The 19,475-nt window shown below is 43.6% G+C and overlaps 1 protein-coding gene across 1 annotated transcript in view; it reads right to left on the bottom strand.

Annotated features, from left to right (window-relative positions):
• The window catches only part of LSP1 (lymphocyte specific protein 1), a 57,903-nt gene extending 40,431 nt beyond the window's left edge, over positions 1–17,472 (bottom strand). Inside the window, exon 1 of the mRNA XM_072118096.1 lies at positions 17,108–17,472. Coding sequence (XP_071974197.1) covers positions 17,108–17,187 — 80 coding nt within the window. The 5' untranslated portion in view covers positions 17,188–17,472. The remainder of the gene's footprint in view (positions 1–17,107) is intronic.
• Positions 17,473–19,475: the final 2,003 nt, after the last annotated feature.

The following is a 19,475-nucleotide window of genomic DNA, read 5'->3' as shown; positions in this document are numbered from 1 at the left end:
TCCAGCTTTATGACATGGCGCATTATCCTGTTGAAAGTAGCCATCAGATGTTGGGTACATTGTGGTCATAAAGGGATGGACATGGTCAGCAACAATACTCAGGTAGGCTGTGGCGTTGTACCAAGGGGCCCAAAGAGTGCCAAAAAAATATTCCCCACACCATGACACCACCACCACCAGCCTGAACCGTTGATACAAGGCAGGATGGATCCATGCTTTCATGTTGTTAATGCCAAATTCTGACCCTACCATCCGAATGTCGCAGCAGAAATCGAGACTCATCAGACCAAGCAACGTTTTTCCAACCTTCTACTGTCCAATTTCGATGAGCTTGTGCAAATTGTAGCCTCAGTTTCCTGTTCTTAGCTGAAAGGAGTGGCACCCGGTGTGGTCTTCTGCTGCTGTAGCCCATCTGCCTCAAAGCTCGACGTACTGTGCGTTCAGAGATGCTCTTCTGCCTACCTTGGTTGTAACGGGTGGCGATTTGAGTCACTGTTGCCTTTCTATCAGCTCGAACCAGTCTGCCCATTCTCCTCTGACCTCTGGCATCAACAAGGCATTTCCGCCCACAGAACTGCCGCTCACTGGATGTTTTTTCTTTTTCGGACCATTCTCTGTAAACCCTAGAGATGGTTGTGCGTGAAAATCCCAGTAGATCAGCAGTTTCTGAAATACTCAGACCAGCCCTTCTGGCACCAACAACCATGCCACGTTCAAAGGCACTCAAATCACCTTTCTTCCCCATACTGATGCTCGGTTTGAACTGCAGGAGATTGTCTTGACCATGTCTACATGCCTAAATTCACTGAGTTGCCGCCATGTGATTGGCTGATTAGAAATTAAGTGTTAACGAGCAGTTTGACAGGTGTACCTAATAAAGTGGCCGGTGAGTGTATATATATAGAGAGATATCGATGGAGGGAGCCAATGCTTGAAAAAGTTTCATTGCGAATCGAAACGTCGCGTATTCTATGCCTTAAATAAAGCCTTTATACTTTTGGAAACTTTCGCGTGCTGTGGCTCCCTCCATCGATGTTCTGAAGTAAAGATTCATGTACCAGGATCTTCTGCTGCGAGCACCAAACTATATGAACTATCGTGCAGGATTTGGATTGCTGTCCTTCCCTCCCTTCTCTATATATAGAGAGAGATATATCGCGCATGGTGTCCTATCTTTTCCCGGGAACGGAATGGTGCGGTGCCGCTACATACAGTGCTGTGCTCCCATTGCCAGCCTATATATATACTGTGGCTGTATAAATGTCCCCTTACGGTTGTGTGAATTCGGCCTTAGAGCTACTGTTTTGTAGAGAAGAAGCGTCTCTCTGCTTAATTTAAATTATCACTATGATGCAAGAAGTCCCTATCTCTGCACTGTAGACATTCTGTGAAATCTGTCTGGCGCACAGTCTGTGATTCACGGAGTGACCACTGTCATGTGCCACTGGCCTTACACCTTGGTAACGGCATCCAGAGCCTTCTCCCATCCCTTTGCTAATGAGGACCCATTTTATATCATCATGACCCATATCTCTCTGACTTTAGGGCATGGCAGAATGAACATATCAAATGACTTCTTTATAGTCCAAAGAAATAATAATCAAGTGTAAAAGAATGAAGACCTCAACGAGATTTGTGGAAGGTGTTTGCGGGGTAACATATTAGTCCACATTTGGGATAAGGTCCCACATTTAAAGCCATACAAATATACTGTCCACACAACATAGATTCTTTTAATGCCATTTAACTGTTGCCAAAAAGTCATTAGATCTGTGGCCAGATGAAGAATCCATGCAATGACACATCTACAGCTGAATGACACAGAATCAGCTTAGCTGGAAGCCTGTGTTTATCCTAACAGCCCCTCTTGTTAACATCTGTTCCCTATTACAAGTCCAGGATGTCAGCCTCCTTTACCCTTGGAGTGCTGGTTACAGTATCAGTTCGCACAGTATTTTATCACTCCCCCCATCATTTGGTATTTGCAGATATTCAGTAGCTGATCTGCTCTATGTCATATGGCAAATAGCTCTGCTTGTACCTGGGCAGTGGTGACAAGGCTTGACAAGTGCTCCACCCAGTGGCTGCAACATGTAATGTCACCTAATACATTTGTTTGTGATTTTACGAGTTAGAAGTTATTAATGCATTTTATAATAATTTCATATCCATCTTGATGCAGCAATTGATATGTTTATGAAAACAAATTTGTACGTTCAGAATTTTTTAAAAAATTAGATTTTTCTCCCCCGAATTTCTCAGAACTAGAGATTTCTGAGATAAAGGAGGGCTGCAATTTTCTAGACTTCCTTTTCAAAGCTTTACTGATTATCATTGGAGAGACACAGCACTACATGGACTTGTGTTTTAGGCAATGCTCCATGGGAATCAAAATATGCAAATGAGCCAGCCAAACCAAGGACATCCATCTGCTTATTAACAATTAATCATCAGTAAAGAGCACGGTTACTGGATGACATGTCTAAAAAGGGAGTTTTGGAAGGGGGGGGGGGTAATCCCATTAACGAATACTACAATATTCCTCTACATTGGCTGACAACAGGGAGAAAAAGATTACACTTAGTTGCGCAAGAGATGTGTAGAAAATGGATGTTAGATAGCGGGTAAATGATGATGAATGATGATACCCCAACTGATCAGGGGAATGGGACCCATTTTCCCATCTGAATGTAGCTTGTTGCTAATTTACTGATTTACATTTACTCTCTATGTGACTACTAGACATAGCCAGGCACTAGCCGGTCCAACAAAAGTGAGTGGAGAAGCCCCACGTATGCAAGCAGCTACTCCCTTCATTCAGGGGTACAAGGGACCCCTACTCTCTAAACTGTTTCCTACAAAGTACATAGGAGATAACCTTAAATGACCGTAATATCCCTTTATGGGTTCCTGAAACTTGCTAGTTGCAGGATAGTATATAGAGATTTCATGATTCCACCAGAACTGAATTTCAGAAAGCAAATATTATTTTTACTAAGTATTAATTTAGTCATTAGTGAGAAAAATGTATAAAGTTGCCAGCGCTGGAGAGTTATAAAGGATCACCGCGCCACCCCCAGCCGCCAGGACAGCTGCTCTTAGAAAGTGATATATTACTGTCTGCTTTATTCTTTTTTAAACATTACCATCTGTTGGGGCAAAAGAATGGCCAGGCCCTATTAACCCTTCACAAGCCGGACACACCATCTGGATTGGGATCCGTTAGGTGACGTCAACGTGTTGTCTGTCTCCTGAAGGATTATGTGGTCTCTTTAAGAGTTTGTGCCAGCAGAGCTTACAATTGAATGCTTATCATTTCTTTGCATTTAAACGGATGATTGCTAGCAGCAGTGAATGATGGTGTGTGGAAGGATATTTTGGAGCCTTACACGTCACCTAAAACATGCATGGATCCCTCTGCTCCACTATATCACCTGCCATTCCTCCCAGCCCCCCCTCCATGCCCTCTCCTTGTAAGGCCTCAGAGCTAAGATCTGCAGAGCTGGCAAGATACCCCTGCAGCCGGCCCTTGTGTCACTGTCCGTCACCACAAGACGCATATGTCCCTAATCGCAGCATCTCCTTAAACTGCCCCTTCCAAAAACTCCACACAGGCCTTAGGAGAGAAGTTACTAAGTTTAACATCAGGGAGATCATAACAAGCTCTGGGGATGATGCATTCTGGATTAGGAGACTTCGAGCCTCTTGTAACAAGCAGCTCTCAATGTTTGGAATTGTTTTCTTTTTAATTCAGTGAATATACAAACATATATTATATAGTACATAGAATATGTATACACATTTTATATAGCGCATGTATAACAGGAGGTCTTATTTATACATATTGAGGCTGATTCATCAAAAGTGTAATAAAGTTTGACGACCCAAACATAGACTACAAACTACAACAGTAGAAAAAAGTCTGATCCAGCACCCATTAAAGACAATCCACCATATTCATGTATGCTTGAAACGCATTGGTTTGTGTCAATTAACCATGTTAATTGTGGCCAGTGCTGCCACTAGGAAGTTTATGGCTCCCCGACTGGCAAATTTTGTTTCAAAATAACGCCCAGTAGAGGAAATTACTAAGAAGACAGTTCTGTGGGAGAAGACAGAAGGAGCCACAAACTGCATTGCTGCAAAGTAGTAGCTTTATCTAAACAAGCACTGATGTGTAGGTAAAAAGATAGAAATACAGGCAGTGCCCGGATACAAGATAGGGTCTGTAGGTTTGGATTTTAAAAATGTTGGGTTGTCATAAGAACCAGGATTAACAATAAACCTTAATTGCAGACACCTGTGATAACTGTTACAGCTGATCATTGTAGCCTAAGGCTAAAGTACAGTAAATTACCAACATCCAGAGGTCCCTTTGTAACTAGGGGTCGTATGTAAGTTGGGTGTTCTTAAGTAGGGGACCGTCTGTAGGCAGCAGGTTTCTGACACAAAACTCTTACTAATAAGTGTAGAGTAACAGGCAGCACTCCAGAGATTCACTGTAAACCAAGGTGAAGGTTTAGTTCAAGAGAGATGGCTACAGTGTAGTGACTGTAGCTTCTAATAAAGTGAATGGAAGTTACATCCAGGCCCAGAAGCCCTAGTGGGCCCATACGTGTCTCTTCCTATTATGAGGGGAGAATGCTAGGACCTAACAGGGAATGGGGAGTTATAGTCAACGAGTAGAGTGGCCTTGGTTTTGAGGCCTAGCATAGAGGTTACGGTGGCCCCTCCTGGTTGCTGTTACTATTGCCACACCTGTCGGCCTATAAGTAGTGGCTGTAAGAATGCCCCTGCGACTCTCCCCACTGGTAACAGCCCAAGGCTGATGGTATAAGGGAAGCCCACAATGGTAAATGCAGTTATCCTATGGACACCCCCGGTGAGAGGTGAATACAGCTCACAATCATTTATTCCAATAATGGAATCAAACTGCAGTAAAATAGTAGAGCAGGAACTTTTTCTGGTAGCAGGCTGAGCTCAGGTAGACTCCACACCAGACCCAGGGAGGAACCTTTTTACTAACTTCTGGACTACAGAATCATTTAAAAACAACTTTATAAACACAGCATTACATAACGTCATATTAGACATAGCTGCAGGGTGGCAGCAATACGCTATAATCAATATGATTTAGGTCTGGGGAATGAACCATATGTTCTCCATCAACCTCTCTTATTGTCACAGGACTCCTAGAAACAGTCCAGGATCCACCAGACGGGGGCAGAGGGCAAGGTGAATCCCACCTGAAAATACAGAGGTTACTCAGGAATGTTTTGTTATACCTACACTATGTTATTGCATAATACAAAATTAGTTGTAATCCTGGAACAGATATTGCACAGGGTCCATCTTCACAAATTACTGCTGACCTGCTCTGTCCTACCAGAATTTACCACATTTGTGAATGATTTCCAGTAGACACCCAGGTAGTCCATAGATCACACAATCATAAAAAGAGTATAAAAAGATGATTCAATGGAATAATAAGATTTTTTAGATACATAATGATGATACATGATCATAATTTTAGGAAAGAGGTAAAGAAACTTGTCAGTGGCTGTAAGGTGGAGGGCCCAGGTGTAATTTGGTGTTATTGAATGGGTGAAAGTGAGAAAGAGCCCAAGGAACAGTCAGTATTATAAATTACTACTTTCCTATAAAGCAAACGTGAAAAAACAGTATATTTTACTGACTCACTTTTCATTAAAAATGGGTTACTCTAAATGTAAATGTAAATTTGTAACAGCAGATTTTGTTATAATATCTTATACAGAATTTCTTACACATTTTAAATACAACTTTTAATATTGCATAATTAGAGTGTTTGGAAATCTAGAATTCTCTTTGACATGATGAAAAATCATATCTTGGGTTAAAACTGCTTACTATGCAGGACACCGTGCTGCTCTTTTTACTGTGATAAAAAGACCTAAGGCCTCCCATTGTTTTCAGTTGGAGAGGGATTTTAACACGGATTGTAGAGCATGAAATAGTATAAAATATCGAGGAGCCAGAGTAACCCCACCACATTTGAAGTACCTTTCAGTCTTATGCAACACCCCTGCCAATGCATAGGCAGGCCGGTACTTGCGAATAGTGCCCTCTCCAGGTCAGGAACTGTTAGGGTCCATTCACACGCGGTATACCCACCGTGCAGGCATACCGCCGTGTGCTGGAGAGGAGGAGGAGGTGGCCCCTCCTCCCTCCATAGAGAATAGCGGCGCACGGAGCATGCTCTATCTTTTTGCGGTGTGCAGCCCGGATCGGTGGCCACACATGTGTGGCACCGTATCTGCGCCGCGCCGCTATTGCCGTCTATGGGGACGTACATGCGGCCACAAATTTGCGGCCGCATGTACGTCCCTGCAGACGGCCATGTGAATGTGCCCTTAGGGGGAGTCATGAACCACTCGCTAGGATGGTTCTAGAACCTAGTATATTGTGTAATTGCAGCTGTAGCTACTGCCTGGCAAGGCAACAGTTTACATTGTGATATGTAATTGTCCAATGATGTTTCTGTTACACGAGCTTGAAGGTAATTGGAGAGGTGCTACCACCTGACCAGCAGAGTATTTAAAGGAAACCTACCACTTGTAGTGGCAGGTTTCCGATGGCAATATCGGGCACCAGCTCAGGGTGAGCTGGTGCCGGAGCTTATTTTAGTTAGTGTTTTAAACCGCGGTATCGCGGTTTAAAACACTTTTTAAACGTTGTAGCCGGCGCAGGCAGGTACGCGCTCGGCGCTTACCGTGCACGCGGCTCTCATTCACTTCCTATGTAGCCGCGTGCACGGTAAGCGCCGAGCGCGTACCTGCCTGCGCCGGCTACAACGTTTAAAAAGTGTTTTAAACCGCGATACCGCGGTTTAAAACACTAACTAAAATAAGCTCCGGCACCAGCTCACCCTGAGCTGGTGCCCGATATTGCCATCGGAAACCTGCCACTACAAGTGGTAGGTTTCCTTTAAACCCCTGCTCGGTGGAAGCACATGGTCAGAGTGAGAGGCTCCATCTTGGAGTCAGTCTGTTCTTAGGTCTTAGTCTGCAGACAGAACCGGACCTCAGGGTCTGTCTGCCACAGCTGGTGTCCTCATCCCAGGAAATTCTAGTGCCTCAGGCCTACTGCCTAGCACACAGGGCAAGTCCGGAGACTGAAGCCCAGAACTGCAGCTCCACCATCCGAACTCAGTTCAATCTGCACCAGCCCAGCCTGCATCTACTATCAGGCTGCGCATAATCTTCCTCTGGACTGGCTCTCCATGACTCTTCCAGCTTAGAAATCTGCTGTTAGCCATTTGGCCATTGCCTGCTGTTTAATAAAGAACTCTAAGTTGATGTGCATAATGTTGCCTACATCTGATCCCTGGATACAGGCTGCTTACCACCTAGGGCTTCCCCATCCATCACCCAGGGACTCATCCTACAGACACCTTAGGGGTTGCCCCAGCCTACTAGTTACACTACTTTATTACACATACCACCTACTAGAGACTTGCCAGGCTGTACCAAGCACCGTGACCCCAGCGTGCCCAAGGCCGCACTAGGAAGCCACTTTAGTGTTCTGGGCCCCTGCTGCCTCCAGGCCACAAGAAAAGGCTAGACCCTAGTGGGGAATGTTGCATTGCATACATCCATATGATCACTTTCGCAAAGAATTGGCCTCATATGTGATGCTTGCAAGTATAATATGTGATGAATCATTCCTCCCAAATGTTCCAGATCCAATAGGACAAGACCTGGTTTTCGGCTCTGTACCTTCTCGTGGAGGTATGTCCTGGGACATCTACTCTGTTGCATCCTCCAGATGCTGATAGAGTGGAATACAGAAATAATGCAGATAGCCATCAGCTCTGTGCTTTAGCTCTATGCTTTTGCTACTGCTGTGTGTAGCAGAGCCGACAGGCGCTATGTGATGATATCATCTGCCTTCTGGCTTCATCATTACACAAAGTAACAGTGAAGGAGAGAGGAGCTGCTGTGGGGAAATGGGGAGAGGTGAGTAACCATGTGCATTATTTTTTTCATCAAGCAGCAACAAGGGAAGAAGGAGGTGACCACAATATGGGAGGGGGGGGGTCAGCTGGAGGGATATAATATCAGGGGGAGCAGCTATGGGGATATAATATAAGTGGGAGCTGCTGACTGGTGGCATAATTTGAGCAGAAGTTTCTGGAGAGGTCAAAATAAGCGGTGGATCAAAGAAGTGGGGTAGCTTCTGGGAGGGCACAATATGATGGACTCTAATGTGAGTGGTTTCTGGGGGGCACAATATTGGGCGGATACAATATGAGTAGAAGAAGAAAGGGGGATGTGAGGGGGAGATAGAGGTCACTAAGGGAGAAATTAAACTGTGCGGGGTTGCAGTGAGGGGTAGAGAAAAAGGTGTGGCTTAGGATTTAAAAAAATTCTGCGCCACACTACACACACCACATATTTTGTCCCTCTTTCCCTCCTATGAAAGCTGGGAGATGTGCAGTGGTCACACAAATAATTCTCATCACATTATCAATGTAGGTCTGGAAAAAAACACTAAAGCAGGGGCATTGGCTCAGCGGAAATTTGTTTTGTACATACTGTACTTATGTGTTGATAGGAAGCTATTGATCACTATCAAAATACATTTTGGGACAGACCTAGGTAAAAAAAAAAAGGGACGGACCCTCTGCTGTACTTGCAATAATGTAATTTGAAACTGAAACGTGTAGAAGCCTTTTCTGGTACAGAATGGGTTACATGAAGCAGAACATGATAGCCTGCGTGCATAGCTGAGTCTATAAGGAAGCTGACTGAGCGAGTTAATTCGACAGCTGAGTCAGTGAGGTCATGGATGAAGTCATTGTGTGCAGGGTGGAGGCTCCAGATGTGTGCATGTGGCTTGTACATCCAACACTATCCTCCTCTGCTCATCCTGTTATATATCACATAGCACTGATCCAATCCGCTTATGATAATAAAGTTTATCCACTGACCCGGGACGCATGCACATTTCCAGGGTCCCATCACATGTATGATCTCACTACTGGCTTACATACCTGTGGACACTTGTGTGGATGTGAAGCCTCTCATGAATTCATTAGCTTTTACCATTACAAATTCTAATTACTTTACATTTTATTAGATCACACTTATACATCCCTAAGGCGTACAATGTGTTGATGGACCAGGCGTAGGCTGAGAACAATGCCAGGAGACAAGTGGTGGAAAATGTCTACAAAGTAGTTTTCAGCTTTTTCAGTTTTTGCTAACAACTTTGTGTGTTGTGAACTGCAGTGCTCCTTTTTAGCATAAAAATGAAAATATAAATTACCAGGGTAAGTATAAGATCCTAATAGGGTCACCCATATTATACCCCCCTGGTTAAGTTTCTCTGTCGTCCATAAGAGCTGCGGGTCCCTTGACCCCCTCTGGGCAGCAGGACTTGTGATTTCTTGTGACATTCCGTGTCCTGCAGCGTTCCGGACAGTGGAGGGTGGTGGCGCAACCATTGCTGTCTGCACGACCCCCATTATAACCAATCCCATATCAGTGCCTGGAGGGGTGTGTGGATGTTTTTTCATATAGAGCCCTAGTAGCTATCTGTCTTTTTTATCTAAAAATTGCTTACCTCAGAACCCCATAAAAGTTATAAACTTGCCTGGTATGCAGGGATCTATAGAGTGAGTCGAAGGGCATGGCCTAATGTTGACCAGGGTCAACCAGGATGACATCACTACAAGTTCTTTATTCTCTTAATATTAGCAAATGTTGTTCCTTATGCACAATATCTGACCACAAACAATATCACAGCAGCCTGTATGGACTTCTGCTTCTCTCCATAGAGGCTTCATGTGATATGATGTGATTTCATGAGATATATACTTGGTATACAGTTTGCATATGTGGGGAGGCTAAGGAACCTGCGATGATGTCACCCTGGTCATATGACATTACTGTTGCATTCAGCCAGAGGAGGCCATGCCCACCTTGACTCGCCATAGAAATCCTTGGATAACAGGTAAAATTATAAAGTTGAACATATGGAAATCTGAGGGGAACAATTCTTTGCTAAAATACGACTGTCCGTTCTATTATAGAATCACATTGCATACAATTACCTTGCACAATAGATATCAAATGTTCTAAACACTTTTTAAACATTGCATGAAAAGGGGTTGTGGTTACATGTTCATTGGGTGTGGCTTTGCTACAGTGGGTGTGACTACAGGATCGCCCTTTAAGCACAAAATACACATTCACTGATTCCCTATACAGAGTCTTTAACAGATGAGAGAATAAAGGTGTCCATAGACATTGGATTACTGTTGCTTATCTTACAGATATTATGGTGTCCCAGGATTGGACACGTCAAATTCTACACGCCTGATCTGTTTGTTTCCAGTGAAAATAAGCAATGGAGGTGTCTGGCTGGGGCTTACAACCCTTTCCTTTTCAGAACATGTGCTTTTATGATAGGGGCACCCTATGTACCATAGGGGTGGGGAAGAATATCTGGCTCTTAAACGATAGCTGTCCCACGTGTGTGGCTACCAGGGGCATAACTTGAGGGGGTGCAGAGGTTGCGGTCGCACCCGGGCCCAAGAGGTTTAGGGGGACCTTATGGTGTCACTTTCCCGTATAAGAAGCTATTACTATAAACCATACATTATAGTCGGGGGCCCGGCACACACTTTACACTGGGGCCCATCAGCTTCTAGTTACGCCACTGGTGGCTACCTACAATGGGTATGATGGCACAGACTTAATGCCATGTGAGAAGCAGTTCTGTGTGGGGGATGGAGGAGATAACAATTTTGTACTATATTTAAGGGTTATTATATATACCTGGAACAGAGCATGACATTGAATGAACTTGCAGTCACATGTTTCTGTTTCATTATACCATTATTAGCGCTTACAGCATTTGTCTGTCAGTATTCACTGTCCATTGATGAGTAACGGGAATGCATTTAGGATTTTATGTTATCCGTGTCATGTGCCTCTCTTAATATTTTTCTTCCCATTGATGTCAGTGGAGGTGGGAATTTAGTTGTAGTATGAACTATTGAATGAGTTGGATCTCTCAAAGGTTTCTGGGGGAGTGTAACTCAATGCGTCCTTGTAGAGCATAAACCTATTCAGCAGGCAAAGTCCCCTGCAGGGGCGTAACTTTAGGGGGTGCAGAGGTTGTGATCGCACCTGGGCCCAAGAGGTTTAGGGGGCCCTTAAGGTGTCACTTTCCCACATGAGAAGACTAGTAGTATAAGCCATACATTATAGTGGGGGCCCGGCACAGACTTTGCACTGGGGCCCATCAGCTTCTAGTTACAGCACTGGTCCCCTGCCTATGTTCCTTATGAGAAAAGTGCATTGTGTAATTAACATTTCCTGTAATTTACATTCTTCATTCATTTTAGCCCTATTATTACTCTCATTGCACTCACATCCGTCATTCTAGATATCAGTTTAGTAAAGTTTATCTCACAAAGATAAACTGTGCAGACATCCGGCAAAGAAACATTACAGCTGATATTATATATGTATACATCATGATAGTTCTATCTCTTATGGGGTTATCTTTGACCAAATCTCAGATTGACCTTCTCTTGTATTTGTTATATCACGCACAAAGCAACAGCGCTCATCTGGATGATACTTCATGTCTGCCATATCTCGCTAAAGACACGAAATAGAACATATAATAGGTTTTGGAATGTTAGATAATGCAATTTTTTCCTTATCCCATCTGGGAAAAATATTTGCCGTTTTTCCAGAATCCCCTAGTGGAGCATCAATGGCTATAAGTCGGCACACGGCTGCAAGGTGGCTGTAATTGGCAAAGTCTCCGTAAGGATCTTAGTTCTCGACCACAATACCATCCAAAATGTTTGTGTTAGGCCTCCCTTCAGTCATGTGTTCACCAATCCATTAAAATTGATAACTTTTTATAGCAAATATCTCCAATGGGCTATAGGGCCACAATGCATGAGCATAATTCCTGGCACTGTCATAGCAGAAGTTACTTCGACTATATCATGAGAATTATCATGTAGCTGGCACAATTCTATTGGTAGTGTTTAGTGGTAGGAGCAAGGGCATGACCATATTTCTATTAAAGATTTTTGATTTTCTATTGAATACACTGAAGTTTTTTTTTGTTATTTAGATTTTGATGAATGTATTCACAAAATAGAAATACTGGGTTGAAAATACTTTTGGGTTATTGTGGTGAAATGTTGAACTTTTAAAGGAAGCTACTACTTAGATGAAGGATTGTAAACCAAGCATACTTGTGCTTGGTTTACCATCCTTCATCCTGGTGATAGATTTACTTTAACCAGGTTTGAGTTATTAACGTTAAAGCTGGTTTTTGTCTTGGTTTTGTACCCAATTTTTTATATTTGTAAAAAATGACACAAATGTATCCCAATTTTTTTAATCATAATTTAGTATTTTGATCCTTTTAGTTCTTGTAAGAACTGTCTGTAACCCTTTCCTGACTCACAGTGAACAACGTGGTGTTAATTATAGGATCCTGGTAGAAATAGGATCCTGAGTAACCTCGTAGGGAGGCAGGAAAGGGTTCACTTCCTTTAAAGGGCACCTACCACCACAAATCTACCTATAAAGGTAGATCGGGTGGTAGGTGAATCAATGGGACGTGAGGATAGCCCTTTTAAGGGCTAATCCTCACGTCCCCGCACTGTTTTATAAACTTTTATTACCCTAATATGTTAATTTACTTATGCGGCTACTGGGGCGTGGAGTAGCCGCATCTGAGGTTACACGAGGCGGCTACTCCACGCCCCGGTAGCCACATTACCCCTCCTACTCACCATGTTCGGCGCGCAGCTGCTCGTAGCTGCGCGCCCTCGTCCGCCGATCCTGCCGTCTGCGCATGCGCAGAACAGCAGGCCCGCGCCTGCGCGGTCACTGCTCTGAAGCCGGGGCTGCGCAGGCGCGGGCCTGCTGTTCTGCGCATGCGCAGACGGCAGGATCGGCGGACGAGGGCGCGCAGCTACGAGCAGCTGCGCGCCGAACATGGTGAGTAGGAGGGGTAATGTGGCTACCGGGGCGTGGAGTAGCCGCCTCGTGTAACCTCAGATGCGGCTACTCCACGCCCCAGTAGCCGCATAAGTAAATTAACATATTAGGGTAATAAAAGTTTATAAAACAGTGCGGGGACGTGAGGATTAGCCCTTAAAAGGGCTATCCTCACGTCCCATTGATTCACCTACCACCCGATCTACCTTTATAGGTAGATTTGTGGTGGTAGGTTTCCTTTAAGATCTTTTGAAATTATGTTAAAAATGTAGATGTCAGCAGAAAAGTGTTATCCACCTCTGTGATATTTGTTGGTGGCTCTTGTGTAGAAGCAGATGTACGGTAAGCTCATGATATTTCACAGGTGAGGCTATTGTCAGCTATCTTAAAATCTTCAAAACATGTCTTGCAAAAAGAAAATGAATACCCCACAGACATAAAACAATTGTCACTGCCATGTGCTGCAATATGTTCTGTGTGCATTGTTTTGCTAGGTTCCTTAGACCCATGCACTATTTTTTTTACTTTTGAACATTGTTTTCTCACTTCAATTTGCTCAGCTCCAAAAATAAGTACTTTATTGTAACAAAGTGAGAAACTGGTTACAAAATGATCCCACCCCAGAGGGGACACAAGACAATGTTGTCTTTTGGAGAGATGAACAATAGATTTCATTCAATATTTACCAACAAGATATATGGTATTAAATCACATAGGGATGAACACAATTACAGTATACTAATGCGGCATGACCAATACATTACTATCTGTCTCCCTATCTTAGGCTATATTCACACTGCCGTGAGCCCGCCGCACCGTGGCACGGTGGGCACACAGCAGCGCGGGGAGAGGAGGAGGAGGTGAGCGCAGCTCACCCCCGCCCCTCTCCATAGCGATGTAGGGCAGCGGCGCTGTAATACGGGAAAAGATAGGACATGTCCTATCTTTTCCCGGGCTATGCAGCGGTATGGTGCCGCACGTGTGCGGCACCGTACCACTCCCGTAGGGCGCCGCGAGCCCATAGAAGTGTATGGGGGACGTATATCGGCCACATATACGTCCCCCATACTGTAGTGTGAATGCAGCCTTAGTTTGTTCAATTTTGTTGATGGTCCTCCTGCTCTATAACCGGGGATGGCAGTTTGGTGGCGTCAACGCCACGACATCTATGGCAGGTTAGGAGGTCCTTGGAGTTGGTGGTGATATGGAAAACTGGGGAACAGGGTGGCCTGTTCTACATACATCCTGTAAAGGTGTACAATTTATGGTATGGATATTTGGGCACCTGCTGGGTGATGTCTTGGGGAGTGGTGGAAAATGATATGTGTACATATACAGCCAATTGTGGGTTGATAAAGTGTCTTTGAACCTGTGGTAGTGGTAAGGGTAAAGGGAGATATTGTTTGCAGATTGGCAGTAATGTTTTGTAGCTTCAAGGACTTCCTACGCGGGATAATGTTCATACAGGGTCAAATATATATATGGAATATATATTTATATTGGTAATCAATGTTGTTATATATTTGTTGTTTATTAATAAAATGCCTGCTTTGGCCAAAATTTATCCACCGAGAAAACTGGTGTCCGTGTAATTTTGTGTACATAGAGGTGGTGGGAGGTGAGGATAAAGAGTGAAGGGTCACAGTAGCTGAAGGAAGGACGGGAAATGGGAGGTAAATATGGATGGAGAAGCTTGACAGGTGCCAGAGTCAAGCTATGTCTACATTTCAATTCTTGAAATCAATCGTAGATCATATAATAAACACATTGCAGATGATAGATAAATAAATAAGATAGATGATCGATATATATAGATATATATAGGTATATTGATAGATGTATAAAATTGTAGAGAAACAGGCAACACTCTAGAGCAGGGGTCTCAAACTCGCGGCCCGCGGGCCAACTGCGGCCCGCGGGACAATATTTTGCGGCCCCCACCTGGTCGCGCTGCATGGAGAGGGCTCACGGGCAAGGTTGTACAGTCCTAAAAATGATATCATTGAACATATTATCAAATTTCACAAAAAATGACACCACCCACAGCTCCGTACACCATAGTATAAAAAAGTTATTAGCGCCAGAATTTGGCAAAATAAAAAAAAATATTTTTGTACAGTAGGTTTTAATTTTTGTAAATGTATGAAAACATTATAAAACCTATACAAATTTGGTATCCCCTTAATCGTACCGACCCAAAAAATAAAGTAGACATGTCATTTGGGGCGCTCAGTGAAAGACGTAATATCCAAGCCCACAAGAAAATGGCGCAAATGCATTTTCATTGCATTTGGAATTTTTTTCCCGCTTCCGAGTACATGGCATGGAATATTTAATACCATCATTATGAAGTGCAATTTGTTACGCAGAAAACAATCCATCACACAGCTCTTTACGTGTAAAAATAAAAAAGTTATAGTTTTTTGAAGGTGGGGAGTGAAAAATGGACATGAAAAAACAGGAAAGGGCCCGTAACCGGTTAATCCCCTTCCCTCCGGTACTTGAAGAAGATGAAGTCGCCGCTCTGAACGCACTTGGTGCAGGTCAGAGCGGCGACTTCATCTTCTTCGATGGGAGGGACACGGGGAGGCAAGTACCGGGTGGGGGGGGGGAATGGAGTGTCCCTGACTGGGCTCAGTGCGGTAGGAGCTTGGGACCCCTCGGTGCACAGGACCGTTCATAGAGAAAACACGTCTCCCAGCTTGGGGCTTTCCTTGCGCTGGGAGACGCCGTGACATTTGAATCTGAATAATGATATTTTGTAAGCGCATTTTGTGTGGAAAACTTGATGCGGCCCAGCCTTACCCAGAATCTACCTCCAACGGCCCCCAGGTAAATTGAGTTTGAGACCCCTGCTCTAGAGGTTCAGATAAAACCCAAGGTGAAGTTTATTTCTACTGTGGCAACGTTTTGGTGAAGAAGACCTTTTTCAAATTTGAAACAGATGCACTTGACAAAACGTCACCACACTTGAAATAAACACCTTGGATTATATCTGAAACTTTTGAGCTCTCTACAATTGTATTCAGTAGTTTTTAACAAAAAACCTGTGGACTTTGCACTCCCCCTCATTGGGTTAACAAGACACAGTGCTACCTTGGATTTTCATCTTGTGATCAGTTTTGAAGTGGTTTTAGGTGCAGTTTTCTCAATTTCACAGGTGAAAGACATGAACTGAACGGGTGAATTTGATTTTGAAGGAGAAAGCTGTTCCACAAATGTCATTCACCTCTTGATGTGATGTCTTTCACTTGTTAAAATAAGTAATACCACCTAAAACCAACCCAAAACTAATTGCGATGCAGTTTTAACTGCAACGTGTGAACGCACCCTCACCACTTAATACACATTTTGACATTTGAGGAACATAGTAGCACCCTACGTCTAGCTCTGCCTGAATTCTTGGAAGCACCTGTTGATGGAATGTTATCATAGTTTGTGACTTTCTATTTATACCTAAAATCCAAAGGCTGCAAGAAATAAATGGAATAGCGAACATAATAAAAGAAGCTTCTCAGTACTAGTTATACATTAATTCCTATCACATATAGATTAAATAGCTTTGTAATGCACTACATCCCTTTTCCCATGAGTAAAAAAAAGAGCTTCCATTATAGCTGAATATTTTGGACAAGTTTCTTGTTTTGTTAGGACCACATGGAAGTATCACATTGAGCACAGCTGTTCCATAAACAAGTGGCAGAAGTCTGTGCTTGTGGTGGATCTGTGCGTTGGCGCTTTGCATCAAGAGCTTTTGGAATTGCTCTCATTCCTCTGTCATCTAACATCCGTCACATCCAGATTATAATTGTCTGGATGCAGATCCACTAAATATGGCACAGAATCAGCCTCAGGCCTAAAAGTCCATACACAGATGTAGCAGAGCTGAGTTTGCTTTATTCATTCAGTTCAGTAAACATTGTATCACAATATGTATCCTGTGGTTGCAGGGCTTCATTTAAGAGTTAACTGACAAATTCATCTCTGCTCCATCTGATGTAAAGAGACGGCAGCTGTGCTCTGCATCAGTTCATGAATCTTATCAATGGCTGTGGCACAAAGGGGTCAAAGTCTTTTTTCCTCACCTTTGGGTCTCCTCCAATGTTTCATTGAATGTCTGCTCCTCGCAAGCATCTTGTCCTTGTGTGTCCTCATTGTCTGACATCTTGTCGTGTCACAGTCAGCGTGCCGCTGTGTAGCAGTGTTAGGCTGTGTGTGAGGGTGTGGCAGGGTGCACGCGTCTCACAATATGATCCAGATGTCTGTGATATGGGTGTTTGCAGATGTGATTTTGCAGTGGGGTGTGCCTATTGTATAGCCGTGCTAGACTGAGCGCTGGGTAGATTGTCTTACTCCTTGATTCTTTTCTAAAGATACTTGTAAGTGTATGCGTTGACTAATGCCACAGTGCAAATCTCTCCCGTCTTCTTTCCTGTGTTGTGTCACACTGTGTTGTCTCCTTCTCCCCCCACCATCGTACCATTGTACAGGATGTGGTTTGTGGACATATTACACTTCTGTATTTCATATTGCACAGCTCACACAGGATGTAAATCAGCCAGATGCACAGAACCGGTTCAGAGCCGGAGAATTCTGTGCAGATTTTTTATATAATATTATCTGTAGTTGTGCTTCATCTTGATTCCTTCTGCTGATTTTACATAGCAGGGGCATGTCATGCATGCTGTGAGTACACGTATACCGGCAGTCTGCACAGGGTCAGCGCTGAACATTATTATCATTTCCTGTCTCTATATACTATAGCTTTATGTTCTGAATTTTCATTTGAAGAGCTGGTGCGAAAAAGTCACGTCATAAAATATGCTGATAATGCAACGTGCCCCCACCAGGGCTGCAGTGTGAGGGCAGCTGGATCCCTTGGTACCTGAGTGGCTGGATAGAAGTATGTGTGGTGATGGATCCCCAGGCAGATGCTGGTAGGGGAGGTCCATGTTGTTATCTACAGCGGGCAGGAATCACACAGGGCCTGCCTCCTGTCACCTCATCACAAGCACCTGCTGCTGACCAATGACACCATAGCTATCTATCTATCATCTATCTATGTATCTATGTATCTATCTACCTATCTATCTATGTACCTGCCTACCTACCTATCTAAAACAAAAGCACAGCACATGAGGGGACAGCTTGAAGACTTGGAGAGTCTCTCCTGCCATTTCCTGCTGTGGAGTGTGAGGGGATGGGAAAGGGGAGGGCTGCATCTTGTGTCTGTATGGATTATTTGTTTATATACAAGTGTAGGGGAAGCTGAGGGAGAGATAAGTGTAGTTGTTTTGTTACTACATTAGTTAGTCCTCCTGGCAGCACATGACTGAGTGCTGGAGCACTGAGCCATGAGGTAATCAGCTGAGAGCAGAGAGAGGAGAGTGGGGGTGTCTCATTCTCCCTCCACAGTCTGCTCCTCAGTGAAGACGGAATGTGCCTAGCAACAGCTATCTAAGGAGCCACTGATATCAGGAGGAAGGCTGCAGAATACAAGAGGAAGGAGCAAGATTTGGGTAACTAATCCAAATGCAAAAGGGCTTAAAATTACCTGCACTACAACATATCAAAAGTTTTTTGAAATGACGGTGACTCTTTAGACACCAACACTAGAATTGGATTTCATTGGCTGCAATGTAAACCAATTAGCAAAAATAGACCTAACTAAAGCTATTCAAGCATAAAAACACAAATATATCAATTTTCTAAATATTTCTAATTTAAATATCCCGTGTGGCAGGAGATTTCAAAATCTGACACCATTCTGCTCATATTCAACATCTGTTGAGGGGCACTAAGCCTCCTTACAGATGTCAACTATATACAACCACCCTCCTCATGAAATCACCCATATGCATAAAACATATCAAATCCACCTATTATTTTTTCTCTAAGGACATCTAACCTGCCACCCCTCTGCAGTCATATCTGCTCACAACCAAAGCCTTATAATAACCCCAGGGGCGTAACTACGAGAGTCTGGGCCCCATAGCTATTATTGGTTTCTTCACCATTGGTGCGATACAGTCAATGTACATTGGATCTCAAGAGCATTGCTCCTCTAACCATGTACTCTGCATTGGCTAGTGTAATGTAGTGCAATACACCCACCAAATGATGCTAGACACCAGGTAGTGTAATAGGCCTTCAGATTGGGAAGTGCATGCTACTTTTTTAACATGCCAAAATTTGGAAAGAAAAAGATCTGGACCGCAAATCCACACATTATACAACGATCTATAGCCGCTAGGTTACATTATTAAACCAAACGCAAGGTTCTGAGTTACATTTTGATCAAATTGTATAAGCTCAGGTTAATTAATTAGGGCACTTCTGCCTTGCAGTGCTGGAGTCCTGGGTTCAAGGCCTACCCAGGTTAACATCTGCAAAGAGTTTGTATGTTCTCTCCATGTTTGCGTGGGTTTCCTCCGGGTATTCCATTTTTTCCTC

The sequence above is a fragment of the Engystomops pustulosus genome, chromosome 7 (assembly GCF_040894005.1).
Source record: "Engystomops pustulosus chromosome 7, aEngPut4.maternal, whole genome shotgun sequence".
Lineage (NCBI taxonomy): Eukaryota > Metazoa > Chordata > Amphibia > Anura > Leptodactylidae > Engystomops > Engystomops pustulosus.
Note: the sequence above shows the minus strand (reverse complement) of the source record. Positions and strands in the feature narration are given on the sequence as shown.